Source organism: Lepidothrix coronata, unplaced genomic scaffold (genome assembly GCF_001604755.1).
Source record: "Lepidothrix coronata isolate B3197 unplaced genomic scaffold, Lepidothrix_coronata-1.0 Scaffold276, whole genome shotgun sequence".
Lineage (NCBI taxonomy): Eukaryota > Metazoa > Chordata > Aves > Passeriformes > Pipridae > Lepidothrix > Lepidothrix coronata.
Window position 1 is genome coordinate 460720 of NW_016690456.1, and position 19016 is coordinate 479735.

General features: G+C 37.4%; 1 protein-coding gene across 2 annotated transcripts in view; it reads left to right on the forward strand.

Annotated features, from left to right (window-relative positions):
* BICC1 (BicC family RNA binding protein 1) overlaps window positions 1-19016 on the forward strand; it is a 102783-nt gene that overhangs the window by 73358 nt on the left and 10409 nt on the right. For both annotated transcript variants that reach the window (XM_017836365.1, XM_017836364.1), the window contains exons 4-17: window positions 1937-2016; window positions 3182-3340; window positions 4281-4334; window positions 5314-5508; window positions 6324-6575; window positions 9306-9437; window positions 10581-10767; window positions 12162-12320; window positions 12713-12909; window positions 13199-13340; window positions 14059-14215; window positions 15622-15787; window positions 17108-17147; window positions 17822-17976. In XM_017836365.1, coding sequence (XP_017691854.1) covers window positions 1937-2016; window positions 3182-3340; window positions 4281-4334; window positions 5314-5508; window positions 6324-6575; window positions 9306-9437; window positions 10581-10767; window positions 12162-12320; window positions 12713-12909; window positions 13199-13340; window positions 14059-14215; window positions 15622-15787; window positions 17108-17147; window positions 17822-17976 — 2075 coding nt within the window. The remainder of the gene's footprint in view (window positions 1-1936; window positions 2017-3181; window positions 3341-4280; window positions 4335-5313; window positions 5509-6323; window positions 6576-9305; window positions 9438-10580; window positions 10768-12161; window positions 12321-12712; window positions 12910-13198; window positions 13341-14058; window positions 14216-15621; window positions 15788-17107; window positions 17148-17821; window positions 17977-19016) is intronic.

Below are 19016 nucleotides of genomic sequence, written 5' to 3' on the forward strand. Positions count from 1 at the left end.
TTGTAATGTTCTTTGGTACTAATAGGATGCCAGGCTTGATTTCAGATATTTTTCATATTTATAACCAAATGTGTATTAAAATATAATGGTTGCAAGTATGTGAAAATCAGTTCCAAGGGGGTGGTGGTCTGGTCTTTTCTTTTTCCTAGTTGCATCTAAAGAGCACTTGGAGCACACACAGTGTGCCAGGATCTGCTTCTGGGAATTTCTGACTGTGACATCCACTTCAAATATCATTCACAGCTTAAACACATTAGAACCACATGGCTTACTGTCAACTTAAAAAAAAAAGAAAATTTGCCTTTAGGACTATTTTGTTGGGTTTTTGTTTTACTTTGCTCCACTGTTTGAAAAGGCTGAAGCAGCAGATTTTTGAAGCTTCTGTAGTTTCTGTGTGCGTACCGTGTTTTTGTGACTACAGTTTTTCCGTTTTTAAAAATAAAATATGTTTCTCAGAACTCAAAATGCTGCATTTTTCTTGACTTTCACGAAACTTGGCAGTGAATCCTGTGTTCCTTCAGTGTTTCTCCATCCCCGGCTGAATGTGCCCAGAACTTCCCAATGGTGAAGACTAGAGGCTTTTTTTTTATTGTTGGAATGTAAAGAGTATCCAGGCAAAGCTTAAACAGTTTCAACTTTCAATTCAATAGAACAGGTTTACAATCTAGAGCTGTATTATTTGGCATTTCTTCAGTAGGGAAGTGATTTCAATTATTGAGATGATGGGAAGAGCAGAGCTGTTGTACTACAGCTATGTTTTCTCCTGCCATTGAGTATATATTTACTTTCAAATTCCCTAAGATGCATGTATCTGCCTGCATAATACATTAGATTAATTCATGAGTCAGAAGAGGGTTGAGAATTATTTTTTTTCTGAGAATAGTCCATTGCATCTCAGGAGAAAACCCCCTGTTAGATTTTAAAAGGACAGAGAACTCAAGAACAGGGGAAAGAGGCATCACCTGCAATTTTATGTCCTTGTTTCTAATAATTAGAAAGGTGGGTGGTAGTTGAGCATTTTTTTTGTTTGTTTTTTTTTTAATTGAACCTTCATTTCATGTTTTGACAGTAATTGTACACTGTGGCACTTTATGTTTCTGGACACCAGATGGTGCTGCTAAACTGGCTAATGTGGAATTTTCACACTTTTTTACATAATTGATACTTGATTTAGTCAGGTCTGTACTTTCCAACCAGGTATATTCCAGGATGCAGAACTGTTCCTGATAGCTCAGCCCAAAACCTGCTGTTTAAGGGCAGTGGTCTGAAAATCACCATGTAAACCAAGTGGGTTACAGAATCAATATTTTAGATCTCCCTGGCCAAAACTTGCCATCAGCTGGAGTTCCTCCTGGGAATATAGCTTAGTAACAAATCTTAATTTATGTACTTGACACTTCAGAGATTTGATTTATTAAATTTTCATTTAAATTTGATTTGATAACTGCAATCAGAAAACTTCGGGTGGAGGCACCTTCTAGTGCCAGGTTAAAACTGCAAAGGATAGTTCTAGAGACTAATTAAATATAATGAAGTGATGGGAGGGTTTGAGTTTGGTGGGGCTTTCCTTAGACATTATCTGTGTTAAGCTTGAGAAAGGCTGCCAAAAAAGCTGTTGCTGTTTGTTTGAGAAGACACAGTGGCTTAGCTATATAGTTGTACTGCAGACAATATTTATAATACTGTGATGTACATTTGGCATTTGATTTCTATTAATTTTCGTTTGGTTATCGTGTTTGATAAATTCATCTGGTAATCCTAATTGTGGGGCTGAAGGGATGGAACAAGACACTTGTTTTTTAGCTGAATCCCAAATGGTGGTGGTGCAGTTTTATCACTGAACCGTAAATAATGGGTTCAGATTTATTTTGGCAGGGAGGAAATTTTTTGATAGATTTTACTGTATTTTTCTTAAAAGTTCTTATTTCTTTTATAGATCCCCATATCAAAGTTTCTGGAAAAAAGGAAAACGTTAAAGAAGCAAAAGAGAAAATCATGTCTGTCTTGGACACAAAAGTAAGAAAACTTACTTAGAATGACACCTTAACCCCTAATTTTGTGGTGACATTGATCTCTTTAACAGGCACACTGAAAAGGGAAGATATTTATGGGCACTTTGAAGCAAAGTCTCGAATATATGTCCTACAGATGTTGATATTGGTGTATACCCACATTTTTAAACATTCTGCAAGAAACTACTTGCTTAAAGCAGCTTTTCCATATCTGAAGTATATAGAAATAATATTGCCAGCTGTATGGCTAAAAGCATACATGGTTTGTTCACTGGATTGGGTTTTTTACTGTAAAATCTGTAATATGGCTTCACTGCAAACAGTAGGTTATGCAACCACTTCAGAGAACCTAGAATTTTGTTTCTGTTTGAAATTCCATTTTAGGTGCGTTCATGCAGTTTTATTTCTAATGGTTACTGTGTTCTTACACTCTGAAACATTAGGACCAGAATATCTAAAACATCTAGATCTTGGCCAGGGGTCTCTTTATGTTCATCAGATCTTATTTTCTTGCAGTAGCAAGTCTTTTGGGGCAGTAGGTATGGCTCCTGTGTAGTTGTATGGTGACTTTCTGATCCTCTGAACACGTTACCAAAAGGAACACCCCAGTGACAAGCACTATTTTTTGAACAACTATTAATATTATTATGGACTTTTAATAATATAGCTTTTAAGAACAGCTGTAGGCAGTGTTTGTGTATTTCAAAAATTCCCGTACCAGGAAAATTTGTTTGTTGCAGGAGGGAAAAACACTTGCTTTGTCCCATGGCTTTGATTTGCAAAGTCTTCATCATGTGGTCCTGTCAGATCAGACAGGGGTGTGTGACTGCAACTGAAAGGACACAGAATTAAGTGACATTAGAATGGGCTGCAAAAGGACATTTAAGTCACAGTTGATAAAAGCTTGGGTGCATTTTAAAATCCTTAGATATTTTTTGAAGATGCATTTTTTTGGCTATTTATTTCCATTTTATTTCCTCACTGGGAAGAAAATGTGGCAAGTTTAGCATCCGACTATGATCCACATTAAAAATGTCTCTGAGTAGAAGCTCAGACATGGCAAAAGTACTTTGGAAATACAATTTTGAGTCTCATTCTTGAAGTTACATTGCTCTTAAAAACTCAGGTTCTGCTGTGAACAGGTCTAATCGTGGGTGCTTGATTTCCAGAGCAATCGGGTAACCTTGAAGATGGATGTTTCACATACAGAACATTCTCATGTGATAGGTAAAGGTGGCAATAATATTAAAAAGGTGATGGAGGAAACAGGATGTCATATCCATTTTCCAGACTCAAATAGGAACAACCAAGCAGAGAAAAGCAACCAAGTAAGTATTGTTTAATACTGAACTCATTTGTATTGTAATTCCTGAGTGTATGAAACATTTCTAAACTTCTTTCGTCAATTTGGGTTTTTTGGGGATGGTGAGTTCCTGTTCAGGGAAATAGATTTTTGGTATTTACACTCTGTGGAAAGCACAGTGAGCAAATCTTTAAAAACAGATTGAAACAATTTGTGATGGCTCATGAATCACTTTAATTTTTCTAAGCAGAAATTACTCTGTGCTTACAGAAGTCAACAACTTGGTGTGAATGGTAGAGAAGCAGTATGAAAAGATCTGTAATTTTTTTCTTTCCCATTCAACACCTGACTTATTCAGCATATTGATTAATTTCTTGCTGCTTTTTGCTTATGGTGTAACTTGGTTGAAGACTAAATTTTGTGGCTCGCTACCAAAAGTGAATGTCCTATTGTAAGAGTTCAACTTGATTAGAATAAGTCATTGAACCCGAATTGTACATCATTTCTAGTGCAAATACTGCTGAAATGTTTACTTTCAAGTCCCTCATCACTGTACTTAAAATTCCCTCTTGTGCATCCCGAGCAAAATACAGTCATTTCAAAACATTCAAGAAAACCTGCTGTTGTTGAAAATTAGCACTGAGCACATGTATACAGAAGTAAATTCCATTACTTGACCCAAACCACTGTATTGTTTGATGTATCCATTTTTTTTCCTAGTTGCTTAAACCTATGTAATGTAAGGTGCTATAACATGCATAGATCATTTCTTAAAAAACCTGGTTATAGTTTTCAGCTAGTGTTTAGAGAACACTTAGGGTGTCACCAGGTTTGAAATAAGTGCTTATTTTTTTTTATTTATTTTTAGATTTCTTTTTGTAAGGGGAATACTGATAACTGAATAACTTTTCCAATGCCTCAGTTGAAAATGTGACGCAATGTTTTCTCTCTCCTTGCTCTTCCAGGTGTCTATTGCCGGACAGCCAGCTGGAGTGGAGTCTGCAAGAGTTAGAATTCGGGTAATAGTCTAATTTAGAATAGTGTTCCCTTGAAAAACACCTGAAAGGGAAAAAAAGTATAGATTTGAGGACCCTAGGGTTGTCTGGCTCTGTCTTATGACAGCAGAAACATAGGAACAAATGTGAGTATCCGTGTGAGTAATATGCAAAGGGTACTATAAAAGTGATCATCTTCTGGCTAGATTTTTAACTAGCAGGTGGGTCTTGAACACAAAGTCTACAGGATAAACAAGATGTAAATTATTACACACTGTGTTGAAAATTACATCTTAACTTACCCACCACAGATGGCCTGTAGAAGCTTGGCCATCCAATGTCAAACTATGACTTAGGAAAGGCAATTGCTGCCTCTTAAATTTTAACCATTTTCATGTGTAATTTATGTAAATAATTTGGTGGAATTCAGCCATTTTCCACTCATGGCAATTTTCTATCCTTTCCTTCTAGTTTTGTGTGTTTTGGCATGGATAATTATAAGCTGAATAAATTATGAACAGTCCCTTGCAGTTGTTTAGTGAGATTTGTCTCTTACACAACCTTGGTCTTAAAAATCATGAAGCTGATGTTTCCTTAGCTTTGTAGCTGACTTCAGACTTCCAGTTAATCCATGACAGAAAGGAGACTTCTCTAGCAAGTTTTACAAATATTGACCTGTTTGTAGATCTGCATAGATAAGTAAGGGAATCTACTTGGCTTTCTTGTTGTTATGTAGTTGCAAATGCTTCTGCTATTTTGAATTAAAAAACCCAAACAAACAAAAACCAACAAAGGCTATGCAAGAAAACCCCACTCTAGTGTCCCTGGAAAAATTGGTGCCATTTTGCAACTGATGATATATTTTTATCAATGAACTCTGGGCAGGGGATATATTATGGCAGTTTAATCATCACTGACCAACACATGATTGAGGAATAAAGTTGTTATAGTTTTAATGAGTATGATTTTGGTTTTCAATATTTGGTCTTCAATGTTGTTGTAGGAGCTGCTTCCATTGGTACTCATGTTTGAATTGCCTATTGCTGGAATTCTTCAACCCATCCCAGATCCTAATTCTCCGACAATTCAGCATATATGTCAGACATATAATATTTCAGTTTCCTTTAAACAACGCTCTCGAATGTATGGTGCTACAGTCATTGTCAGAGGGTCACAAAATAACACTAGTGCTGTGAAGGTAATGTGTCTTCTTAGTTCGTAATGTAGATACCTAAGAAGTGTATTGGTTTAAAAATGCACAGAAAGTAGTTTTAAGTTTAGGATTTAGCGTTGTTTATGGTAAGCTTTTAATCTGGTTTTCATCTCTTGCACGCTGTTCAGGTTTCCAGCAATGCTGGAATATGTACTGATCTTGCCCATCTTTTAATTTAAAGAAACCCCAAACAAAAACCAGAGAACACACCTCCCATCTTAAATTCTTCATGCTTAGCTCTTCTCAACATACACTCAAATATATAACCTTGAAAGTTGCCTGAACAGTCAATAAAACTGATCTTGCGAAACCAGCACTGGGAGATGTGAATTTGACAGTCAGGGAAAGGAACTGCCATGAGCCTGTTTATCTTAATAAAATAGAGTGTTCTTGTGAAGAACTGGCAGTATGAGAGATTGATATGGTCCCAGATGGGTCTCCCTCAAGCCAGTAGGAACATCTTAGGCCAAAACTGAAAGACAAATTTTGCATGTGATCTTACCCAAATAAATCTCTGTCGACTTTCTTATTGCCATGTGTGGCCACAGAAGGTCTGTTGAGACCAAACCATGCGACATTGTCTTACTGCCTCTTTCAGAAGCAGTGAAATGCTGCACTTGGTCATCAAATGGGAGTTAGTGGGTAGAGTTTAGTCCATTTATTACCCTTAACAAATCAATCGTGGTTTTAAACCAAACAGTATTTTCTTTACCTTGCCTGACAAGTGCATGACAACTAAGGAAGCACTCTGAGCCTGTGAGCATTATTTCACCAGTTTCCTTCATTTTCCCCCACCTCAGGAAGGAACAGCCATGCTCTTGGAACACCTGGCTGGGAGCCTGGCCTCTGCAATCCCTGTGAGCACACAGCTGGACATCGCAGCACAGCATCATCTCTTTATGATGGGTCGGAATGGCAGCAACATCAAACATATCATGCAGAGGACTGGTGCTCAGATCCACTTCCCTGACCCCAGTAACCCACAGAAGAAATCCACTGTCTACCTCCAGGGCACAATTGAGGCTGTCTGTCTTGCCAGGCAATATCTCATGGTAAATACTTTTCAGCGAGACTTGCACAAAAAAGCTGCCAGATTATAGAAAATATGCTCATTTGGCACGTGTTTATGGCTCAAGTTGTAAGTTAGCCTTAGAGAGGGAGGATTGCTACTCACACTGCAAAAAGCTGATTCAGTTGAGTGCTCTATTTTTGTCAGTGTTTGCAGTTATCTAAAATATTTGTAATCTCTGGTAACATGATTTGAAAAATGACCTTGGTAATATAAATGCATCATAAGCAATTTAAATTTATGATAACGATATGCCTCTGAGTAGAGGCAGATTTTTGGAGTGTTCTGTTGGTGTTGGATGATGGGTTGTGTTTTGTTTTGCCAACCTGCCTTTTCTGTGTTTGTCAGGTAAGAAGGTTTCTTTTTGAGAGGAAATGTCAGGAATTTCTTAGTTCCCACGTAGGCAAGTTTTCAATGCAACTGGGAAACCATAGGAAATAATTACTCATTCTGCAGTCTTACATTTTTTTATAGTATCACAACCACAGTTCTATGAGGCCTTTTATAAAAATAGCTCTGGTGATGAATATTATTTATAGAGATTTTTGTTATATTGGTCTTTAAACCTCACAGGAGCCTTTAGGCATTTTTTTAGTGCTAATTTATGTACACCTTTTTTATGTATGTGAATATTTATGGACAAAACATGGGAGCCCTGGACTCAAATCCAATGCAAACCGTGGTACCTCTTAATTCCAGGAGTCCCCGTGTGTGTTACAATGCACTGTGCCTTGCTCTATATTAGAAAATAAAAATGTTGCCTTTCTGTTTAAGACAGTTATATTCAGATTATTGTGTTCTAGAATATTATTGTCTGTAAATGCCAAGAGATAGCCTTATTCTACGTATTTCTTTGGTGAGGTTTATGTAGTGCTTTTCTGATGGTTCATGAAGTAGAAGGAAATGCAACCAAACTATCACATGAATATCAAAGTACATATTTTCTCTAAAAACTTGGAATTGTGTGAGGGCTTTTTTTTTTTTTAATATTGAAGTTTTATTTCATTCCAAACACATCAGTACAACTTAATATCCCTCATCACATCCACTGCATCACCCTTTAAGAACTGTACAGACCAGGAAACTTGGTCTCCCTTTGAACTCACAGACCCCACATGTCCTGAAACTGTTTCCAGTTTTGTAGATAAAACAACTCTTGTTTAAAATGTTCTTGTTCTCTTTCTTCCTCTCACCCCAAAGGCTTTGGTTTCAGCTGTATTTTTGTCATCAAAAATATTGAGACTTGCTTTTTGTTAGTTTTTCGTATAATAATGAGGACTGTACCTTATTTAAATACAGACAACTTTGACGACTTAGTTTTTTTTAATCCAGTTCCTGTCAAAGAACATTTGTTTCTTTTCTTCCCATCATCTTCATGCATATGCTCTAAACATACAATAATCAAGTGGTAGGGGGGAAAAAAGAGCCTTTTAATATGCTTATAAAACCTGACTTTTCAACCTGTAAGTTTTGGGGTTTGTGTTTTTTCTTGTTAGCCTTGAGTTGCATTTTCATTCAGCAGGCTTTTGGCGAGATCTTCTGGTATTATTTTCTGCAACTTTTTTTACAATAATATTTTGAAAATCCAAGTATGAAATGCTCCCAGCAGTTCTGTTACTGTTAAATCCTTGATTATTGACTTTAGTGTTTTTAGATAGACTATATCTATAATTATTCTTTTCAGACAAGTTCATATTGTGGTGTTAAGCTGTGCTTGTCAGTCTTCCTGTGGTCAAAATATTTAGGATGCCGTGCTTTAATTTTCCTGAAGTTAAAATTGCTTTAATTGAGGTTTTGGTAGTTCTGTGCAGCTATAGGTGGTACTGTCAAGAAATGCTATTTAATATTAAATTATATTGAACAAGTGATCTGCAGACTAAATACACCAATTTGCTGCTTTTCATTCTGAAGCCAAAGCAGGAAACTGATTCATTAAGACCGTTCCTTGACTGCATCTTACTGTGGATTTTTCCCTGACACGTGTGATACTATTTATTGTGAACCTAAATTCACCAGAAGCAGGATTTGCTTTTCACTGACTTTTTACCCTCTATTTTTGTGATTTTATGAGAAGTAGCAATCTGATAAATTCTAGATATCCTGTGACAATTCAGTTTTTTGTTGTTTCATTAGTCTGTGCCTTTTTTAGGGATTTCTTTTTAAACTCCATAAGGTTTTAGTACTGGAAGTGTGTTACAGATGTCATCCACATCACTAGAAAATATTTACCCAGTTGATCTGGGACAGGGGAAGAGAAAGGTAAAAGTTAAGACTTAGGCATTGGTGATTTACAGAGAAGCTTTTTAGAATGAGACATTTCAGTGTGAGGCCTCCTATCGATTCCTGACAGGACTTTCTTCTAATTTAATAAGTAGTAGTGGTTTCTGAATTTGAATTCCCTGGACACCTCTAAGTCTGTATAAATAACTAATCAGGGTGCATATGTGCTGATTGGAATGCCAAATATTTAACAAATCATTTCACCCTTAAAGTAACAAACTGTTCAGACTCCCAGGGCAGAAAAATACCCCTGTGCTCTTGCATACGAGGAAACGGCTCTCCTTAAAATTTCATACTTGCTTTTTTTCCCCCCGAACTTCTGGTATCATGATGTGTAAACGTTACAATGTCTATATTTCAGTTTATTGCTAACATTGGCATGGGAAAAGGGTCAGTTATAAGTGTTGGGAATTTTTTGTGCCTTTCTTTTCAGGGTTGCCTTCCTCTTGTGCTCATGTTTGATATGAAGGAAGAAATCGAAGTAGAACCCCAGTTTATAACGCAGCTAATGGAGCAGTTAGACGTCTTCATAAGCATTAAACCTAAGCCAAAGCAACCAAGCAAGGTTTGTGCAAAGCTAATATATCCCTTTTAGGCTGTCGTGGCAACTTTATAGAGCTGATGAGTTGACATGTGTGCTCTTCCTCTCTAACTTAATGGATCATAAACTTGTAAAAGGCATATATATTTTGTGCTTGAAATACCGGTTTGAATGATCCAGCAGCTCTACTTTATGGTAATTTGACTTTCATTAAATGTTTGATAGTACAGAAGTTAGCTTTTGCATGGGATATACTGATAAAGGAAATAAATTACGAGGAGACAAATTGCATCTGACTAGAACTTCTCTCAACTGTTTTTTAAAGAAATTCATCTAAAATTGCAGCTTCCCCACACAGTCACAGTGTTCTTTAGCAATCAGAATTAAACAAAAATTAAAAAAAATATTGTGACTAGAAGAAATGTTGCTGTTACATGCAAGATATTGGAAAGAGTCACAAAAAGCAGAAATACAAAATACTTCTAAAAAAGAGGTGTTCATTGTAAAATATTCCAGTGTCTATGGGTAAAGGACTCTGCAGTTGTCTGTGTGGTTGTATAGAATGCCTAGCAAGCAAAACCTTGAAATATTAAGTGATCATTCCACTGTGTCAGTAGGTAAGCTTACCTGTATAGGGATATATAAAATCAATACAAAGAAACACCCTGTAGAGCATGTACAAGAAACAATGGGGCTTTTTTGCAATATAGTTTTCCAGGTATCTATTACTTTATTCTCAGACAGCTAAGAATTGAATAGCTGAATTTAATATGAACAACTTCTCTTGTCCACTTCAAGGTATAGACCGCAGGTAAAAGAGAAGATAAGATTTTAATTATTGATTCACTTATCTAGATCTTGGGGCACTTAACATTTGGTGTGCTAAATAGCACCAAGGTACAGTAATAATTAATTTTCTTAAGACAGGGAGGTCTTCCATCATTCTCATTGCAAGTGCACATGAAATCCCTAAACTCACTGTCAAGGCCACTGGATTTGAGTAGCTGGTAGTGGATGTTAGCTCATGCTGTCTCACAGGGCTGTTATTGATGGCCATGGAGAAGCATTAAGAAGAGTTATCTGTGTTGCAGATCCACCTTATGAAACTGCGTTACTCACTTATCTTCCTCTTCTGTTGTTTTTCGTTGTCGTTTTCCTCCCCTACAGTCTGTGATTGTAAAAAGCGTTGAACGAAATGCCTTAAATATGTACGAGGCACGGAAATGTCTCTTGGGACTTGAAAGCAGTGGAGTCACCATAGCATCAAGTCCCTCTACTGTCTCGTGCCCTGTTGGTCTGTCTTGTCCTGGTTTGGATATTTTGTCCTCAGCAGGACTTGGACTCACTGGGCTCGGTATGCATTTTTTTATATTTATATTTTTATGTTTTTAATAGATATGTATTTGTTTGAAACTTAATTCATTTGTACTAGAAAAAGGGACCAGATGTGTGTTTTGCATAAGAAGTCGTGTTAAGGCATTAGAGAATTCCAACAGCATCTGGCCTTTCAAGGGATTGTTGTTATAAAACTTCCTCCAAGGCTTTCGTAATCAGGTGTGTGACTCATCCCTGCAGGAAAAAAAAATCTCTGGAAGTACTCAAACCACTCAGCTGAAAGTGAAAGGGAGGGAAATACAGGTGAGGTAGGATGTGGCTTTTACCATGTCTTTGGCAATGTGATGTCTCAAGCTGCCCTGGATTTGTGTAGGTGCTGAAGCCTGTCACCAGTACATGGAATTTAACACAGCTAACAGCACACTTCAGTTCTGGCTGTATTTCACTGTAATGGAGGGATACACGAGCTTCTAGTTTAGACCTTGCTTATTGGTATGTAATTCAGGACAGAAATGTGTAAGCTTCCTGTCTTAATGTAATTTTATAGAAGCAGATCATAGTCCAGGCTGGAATTACTGTTTTATTTTCAAGCTTTGTATCAGAAAGCCAAGCAGTCCCAGAAGAATTTTGTGACAAACCTTGACACTGGTTCGTGAAACTGAGTTCTCGTGTCACCACTGTGCTCCCTTGTGACCTGCCACCCAGGAGTGCTGTGTGGTTCCATGTCACAGGCTGCCCTGGGGTCACACAGGGGCAAGTGTTTGTGCCCTTCGACAGTGGGTGTTAATGCTGCTTTTGTGACTGTTCCTGTCATGCCTGCACTTTGGGAGGTTGGGGTTTTTACCTTTTTTAGTGTATAGTGCTGAATTTATAAATCTTCTAAGGTGAAGAGCTGGTTTGTGGGAATGCTTTGGCAGTAAGCAATGCATTTGGGGGGTGGTTTGCAGTCAGCGTTGAAGGAATTGAATAGTCCTTAGTGTAGAAGTGGTGATTCATTCATAGGAGCTTCTGAGGAAAGGGTTACTGTCTGAAATGAAAGTAAGGTGGTGTAGTACAGTTGCTTTCTTGTGTGATGCTGCTTTGAAGCAAACCATCAGAAGCAATAGAGAAGATACAAAGGGATGGTGGGGCTGAGAAGCAGCTGGTGCAGACTGTTATGAGAGGAGTTAGGGTCCAGGAAAAGGACATAGAAGATGCTGCAATTCTTCTTGGATATATGATTCCAAGTTCAAGAACAGGCATTCTTAGTGTGCTCTGTGCACCAAATGAACAGCAGGGTTATTGTTAAAATTAGTTTGTGAAACATGTGCTGGTGCAATTTAGTGGGTGTTTGTTTGTTTTCGATTGGTACTTCTGTGAAAAATCATTTTCTGCAGGTCTTATCTAAATATTCACTTGCGTAATTTTTTGCAGGCCTTTTAGGTCCAACAGCCCTGTCAGTCAACACCTCAACTGCTCCAAACTCTCTTTTGAATGCCCTTAACAGCTCTGTGAGCCCCTTGCAGAGTCCAAGTTCAGGCACTCCTAGTCCCACGTTATGGGCAACATCTCTTGCTAACACAAACACCACAGGTTGGTGCAAGTTTAATGTGAATTACGTGATCTGTGCAACACTAAGTCATCAGAGTGACAATTGATGAGTCCAGAATATTTCATTCTTTGGAACCTTAATTCCTACATTTATCTTAACATGGATGGATGAATAAATATGCAAAATTAAAGTTATAACTTAATATAAACTTATGGCATGCAGTCCCATGCGATGTTTTCATCTGTTTTATAAAAAACAACTAAGTTAACCTATCCAGTAATGGGTAGATAAAGCAAATTTTTTTTTGCATGTAATTCTAATGGAAACCTTTTAGTAATGTATCACAGCTACATAAAGATTTGTATGAAGTAGTATAATGCCTGAGAAAATTAAATGAGAAACTTAATCAGAACATAACCAAATTTTGTTCCAGGTTTTTCTGCTATTCCACACCTAATGATACCATCTACTGCCCAAGCAACCTTAACTAGTATTCTGTTGTCTGGAGTGCCTAATTATAGTCAAAACACTCCATCTCCACCACCAGGCTTGACTCCTGTCGAAGTCCACGTTAACGGCATGCAATCGGAGAGTAAAAAAGGCTCACCTTCTTTAAATGGTCATGTAAAGGTAGGTGGTGTCTCTGGAGAACCAGATCTCTTTGTAATAGACCTCTGCTAAGGAAAGCTGAAAGAGAAAACTATCCATGTTAGTAGTTCTTAAAGCTTTTCAGTTTATAAATATAACAGCAGCGTTTTCAAACATGACTGAAAAGACTGACAAATAGAACATTCAAACTTATTGTTCTCCTGTACCGGCGATGGGTTTCTTTTTGTCCTGCACAGATAGAAAAGGGAAATTGCTTCAGTATTTCCTTAAGCATACAAGTCACTTTAGGGATTTTTGACAATCGTTTCAGGCCTCAAATATCAAGTATGCTGCACTGTCTGCCACATCGCTGGGGGAAAATGTGTTGAGCGCGACCCACAGTGATCCGGTGAGACAAACAAGTACTCACGGTGCCTCAGAACAAGGAGCTGCCAAGTCAAACAGTGAAGAAGGTAAGATTTTGATGTTGCATTCCTTTGTCTGGCAGTGTTTGCACAGTCTGTGTGCAGTTTGTGAAACAAAAGCATAAAGGTATTCCCTGTGCGTTGGTTTTGCAACCACATTACGGGAAAACAATCCTGGATCTCCCAGATTCGTTGTCAAAGAAAGTAAATAGAAGTAGTGAGTGACATGTGCTGTTGATACATCTTAAATAACCTAATGCAGTTGTAACATTTCACACATTCCCTAAGAACAGAGGGAAATAACCCACGAGGATTTTAGGTTTCTTTTTGCAGCAGCTTAACTGCCTTGCTTAAAACAACCTCTGGTGGTTTGAAATGATGTTTTATTTTTGCTTTTTAACAAAGGGAAAAAATTAATGCCTTTGAGAACGTTATTGCAGAAAATTGTGCAGAACACACAGATTTGTTCAGAATGCTTAGTCACTTCTAATTGTCAGTCTTCACATTTAATACTAATCAATTTTACTTAAAATAAGAATCTTAAAAAATAGAATGCTTAGTGTGTCTACTATATACGTGAATGCTCACACCTTTTCTGTACATTTGAACTTACATACCTGACTTCTTAACCTTAACCAAGAAGACCAGAACAGTTCTGTGAGGAGGAAGAGCAGATAGTTGTCCCATAGTTGTCATTCCTTCAGTAAGTTCACTAGAGCATAAAAGGGTTGTTGTTGTTTCACTATTCTTTTTATTGGTCTTGTAGGTTGCAATGATGCTTTTGTAGAAGTGGGCATGCCAAGAAGTCCTTCCCATTCAGCAAATACCAGTGATCTGAAGCAGATGATGAGCTCTTCGAAGCAGGCCTGTGCCAAGAGGCAAACGGTTGAGTTACTGCAAGGCACCAAAAACTCTCACTTACAGTAAGTTGAGTGTATAAATACAGATTAATGGGACTTTCGCAATACAAAATTACTTAATATGTTTTTATACATGGAAGGAGTGGTTCACTTGTAAGATACTCAAAGAACTGATTTAATTTGGCTTGGATTTTTAATCACATGAGATGTTATTATAGCCCCCAGTTTGTCTGATAACTGCAAACTTTTTGTACATCGTAAGTATTTTTTGTTTTAAAAAAAAATAAATGTCTTTCTTCTCTCACAAAAGAGTAGGGATTTTTGTCAGAGGAACTTGCATTACCTTTTTCTAAAGGATATATTTTTTTGCACTTTCCTTTTTTATTGAGTTCTTTGAGAATAGCTCCTAACTGACAGCTTTTTCCTTTTGTGTGTACCTGAGGCTGTTTGCTTCTTAGAAAAGCAATATTCAAGGCATAAGAGCATGTTCTCAAACACTTGTTTCAGTGTTTGGTTGGGTTGTTCGTTTTTTTTTTTAATGAGACAGCAGTGGGAAAGGCTCTTTTTAGTCATAATATGTCTTGGCAACACAGGTTTTGTTCTTCATGCAATGTTTTTGTCTGATGTACTTGTGTTTTCACTATTTCTTTGGGAACTGTTTATCACCACTCTTTTGAGACGCATATTTTCTTTTGCTTCATTTATTTACACTGTTAAAGCTATGATATGTATTTCATTAACTCTGCTCTCTTAGTTTAGAAATCCAAGAATTCCTGCTAACCAGATTCACTTGTTTGTATGTCAGTCAGTTGTTTGTGTGCCTTGTTCTTTTTGTCGAGGACACAACGCTCACAGTGTCCCTAGGGCATATTTTCGGGGTAGTAGTTTACAGCTTCTACGACATGATCACTTTGCTTTGATTAAGACATCACTGTTCTAGAGTAGCCTGAAATGTGGCTGATTTTTTTAAGAAAAAAAAGTAGATTGCATTAGGAGGTGAGGTAGGCATGTAGGACTGCAATTCTTGAAGGCATGTAGGACTGCAGGTATTGAAACTTTAAAAGCAAGTCAGACCTATGTTAAGTTTCTTAGTCCCTTGTTATGCAATCTCTATCCTACAACTACCTGTTAGGATCTAACAGGTAACATAGATAGCATCTATGTATTAGAACTACCCTATTAGAACTACCTGTTAGAACTGCTGGCCTGAGCAAGGCATTCAATAATTCCAGATACCAGACAGCTCAGAATTGGTAATATAGGAAGGAGCAATACATGCTTTCTTTCACCAACAAATAGGTACAGGAGAGCTGAAACTTTTGGAAATATTGCTAAAAGATGTTTGTATACTGACATGTCTTGAATTTTACTGCCAGACTTCTCAGGGTAAAGCTCGATTACCAAAACTGCATTGCATGTTCACTGCTTGTAAAAAGATCGGTGAGTTAACAGTGCCTTTGCCCCCGCAGCACTGCAGAGAGGCTGCTCTCAGACGCAGAGTTAAGTGCCTCCGAGGGCCCCGTGGCTGATAAGAAGGCTCCTGGCAGTGAACGGGCAGCAGAGCGAGCAGCGGCCGCCCAGCAGAACTCTGAGCGAGCACGTCTGGCCCCGCAGCCCTCCTATGTCAATATGCAGGTACGTCCTCCCTGAGCACAGCCAATTCCACCTTAAAACCTTGATAATCGCTGAGTGAAGTTACCACGGAATGCACAGGTGACTGGAGACTGAATTGTCATTAGCATTTCAGTAAAAGCATTCACAGCCAAGTCATTAACTCCTTTGAGCGAAGAGTGGGCTGTCAACGAAAATTCTTGGAAACAGAAAAGCTCTTGTGCTTCTGTTGAATAAGAAAAATTTAGGTACAGAAAAATTGGGTGGCTATATTAGTCTACATAAGCATCATTTGCCTTTTAGAAATCTTATATTGTTGCTTTGAGAGAATTACATCTGCAGGAGACATTTTACAACTTTCCATAAGCAGTGTCAACACAATTTTTTTTATAACTTCAGGTTTTATATATGGGGCTTAATTACAATGGTTTTGCTAATACAAATGTGAATCTGTACATATACTCCTTTTTCTTTTCTCTTGTACTGTTCCTATCTGCTAAACTACAACCTACTACTATAAATGTTATTGCAAATCTCTCCAAGGAGGGAGGGAGCCCCCTTTGACTACTTTGTAAGGCAGTAGTAACGGGGTAGTTTTCAGTATAGATCTATCAGTGTGGGCATAACCAGACTGTGAGGAGTAGTGGAACAAGATGAAGGTTAGTGTTTTGCAGCTCTTTTCCTCAGTTATTCCCCTAAATATTTTTAGTACAGAATGTAACACTTCAGGCTAATACTGTAGTTTTATGTGTTTAGGCTTGCCAACTTGTAATGCAATCAATTGTAGCTTGTTTGATATGGGGTATTTAAACTTCACATCTTCCATTGTCACAGGTAGTGCAGATACAAGGTTTTTTAAAATTCTCTCAACACTTAAGTTCTTTCCCTTTCACAAGATGAGTGTGTGGAGGAGAACTAAACTTGAAAGATTATTAAAAATAACCATGATGCCTAGATTTGCTAAGATGTATTTTATCTTTTTGGTACTGTTGGGGAATGTTTTAAATGCTGAGTACAGATGGTTAAGGAAGAGAAACTATGCTTGAAAAAATGTCTTATTAAAAAGAAATTAAAGAAAAAGTCTGCCTAAGCAGTTTGTAAATATTGCTAGACCCTCACTCAAATGGGTATTGGATAGTTATTTAAAATCTTTGTTTCTGTGAACACTTTAAGTAACTAAGGCTCTAATTGGACTTTCATCAAATGATTGTGCAGTACTTCAGGTTTCTCCTAGATATATTCACTGGCCACTCTAAAAACCTTTGTTTTCACAAAGACATGAGTACTGGAGTGACATTTAACTAGAATGGCAATTAAGCTACCTTCTGCATGTTTAATTTTTAGGCATTTGACTATGAACAGAAGAAACTACTAGCAACCAAAGGTACGTGCACAAACAGTGACTTCTGAAAAGTTTGTTAGTACATGGATGAAATGATTTTTCTGAAGTTTCAGTTTTGTAATTTGATTTTTAATCAAATCTGAAACTGGTAGCGAAACACTTGTCTATTAGTTCTATGTTCCAAAAGATTTTTAATACCAACATAGCATAAAATACAATATGAACAGAACAGCTTGCAGATGGAATATGTAAGTATATCCATATGCAAATGATCCATATTGTCTTCAGAGTGCTCATAATCATAATACTTGACTTTATTTGGATGCAAATTAAACTTTGAGATGTTTGTCATATTGGCTAAATGGCTACTTACTTCAGGGTTTAATTAAGTTACAAAATTGATAAGGGACTTAACCATATCTTTGACCTTGTTAAAAAAAAAAAAAAACTAAACAAACACACCAAAAGAAAACCAGAAGCTCCTCTTTTTGAAACAGATATGATTCTTTTGGTCTCCATGCAGCCCTGTGGGGCTTAACTATCTTCTGACAGAGTAAATTGCCTTAAGGAAGGGCAGGATTCAAGCTGTGTAGCAAGTGGAGGTGTTTGGAGTTTACTGTTTGAGCTGCAGTTGTTACCACTCATGACTGCAGGATTATCCTCTCAGTACCTCAACGAAGGCTGAGATTTACTGATTTGTCTCTGTATTTTTTCAGCTATGTTAAAGAAGCCAGTTGTAACAGAAGTGAGAACTCCAACAAATACATGGAGTGGTTTGGGGTTCTCTAAATCCATGCCTGCAGAAACTATCAAGGAACTAAGAAGAGCAAATCATGTATCGTACAAGCCATCCATGACAACTACATATGAGGTATAAAAAAGTATATTGTAAGGGAAGTTTACTTTTAGTAAGTGATACAGTTATTTCTCTTGAGAAATGTCTATAACTTCTGTAAAAAGGAGTCTTGCAGATAAGATTTTTAATGTTCTGAATATATTTTATGGTGAAAAATGCTTCTTACATAAATATTAAGGCATATGGAATACGTTCAGCCCAACACACACAGTTATATCTGTTTTATAGATCTTATAGAAGTCACAGAGCATAGAAGTCTGCTTAAAATACATTTGTTTAAAGAAACTTAAAACAACTTATGGGGCCAAATATCTCAGTTGTTGCAGACAAGCAGCAGAAATTTGGTAACCTAATGAAAACAGTGTATACATAGCAGATAAACTATATAATGTGAATCACTGCATGGTGGAGCAGAACATCAGAACAAGAAATGTCTGCAGCTCATCTTATGTTGACAGAGCTATAGAACTATAACAGCTTTCTCGATTTGCACTGTTCAGTGGGCCCAGAAAGTTCCCAGGCAGAAGGCAGCCAGAGTCCAGCAAGCCTCTTCAGAGTCCCAGCATGGGAATCTTGCAGGGAATTTGTTCTTTTCTTTCCAAAGGCATTCTGAAGTTGATTTTTAGTGTGTTTCCTTGCTGGAATCTTTCCCAACTTCCATATTACACACCTTTTTCAGTCCTACTTATATAAAATTTAAATGGTATGTTTATGCAGCTTTTCTCTAGAGTATACCTAGCTTTTGATGCAAAAGAAATATTCAACCATGATAATGTGCTGTGGTATTCTCCAGCTGACATGCCAACTTTTTGAGTCATTCTGCTTGGATACACATAATGCAGTAGGAGCTAGGGGAGAGAAAAGGTACAGCCAGAATTTCTGGTTATTTATTTTATTTTTTGGTTGAACTGTGGTGGGGTTTTTCCACAGACCATGATGTCTAAAGTCTCTAAGTGGGTCTGTCATTCCAACCAAGAACACTGTGTCTCAGTCACTTGGACTCTGCCCATGAGCAGACCACAGACCACGGCAGCTCTCTCCAGTGAAGCGATACC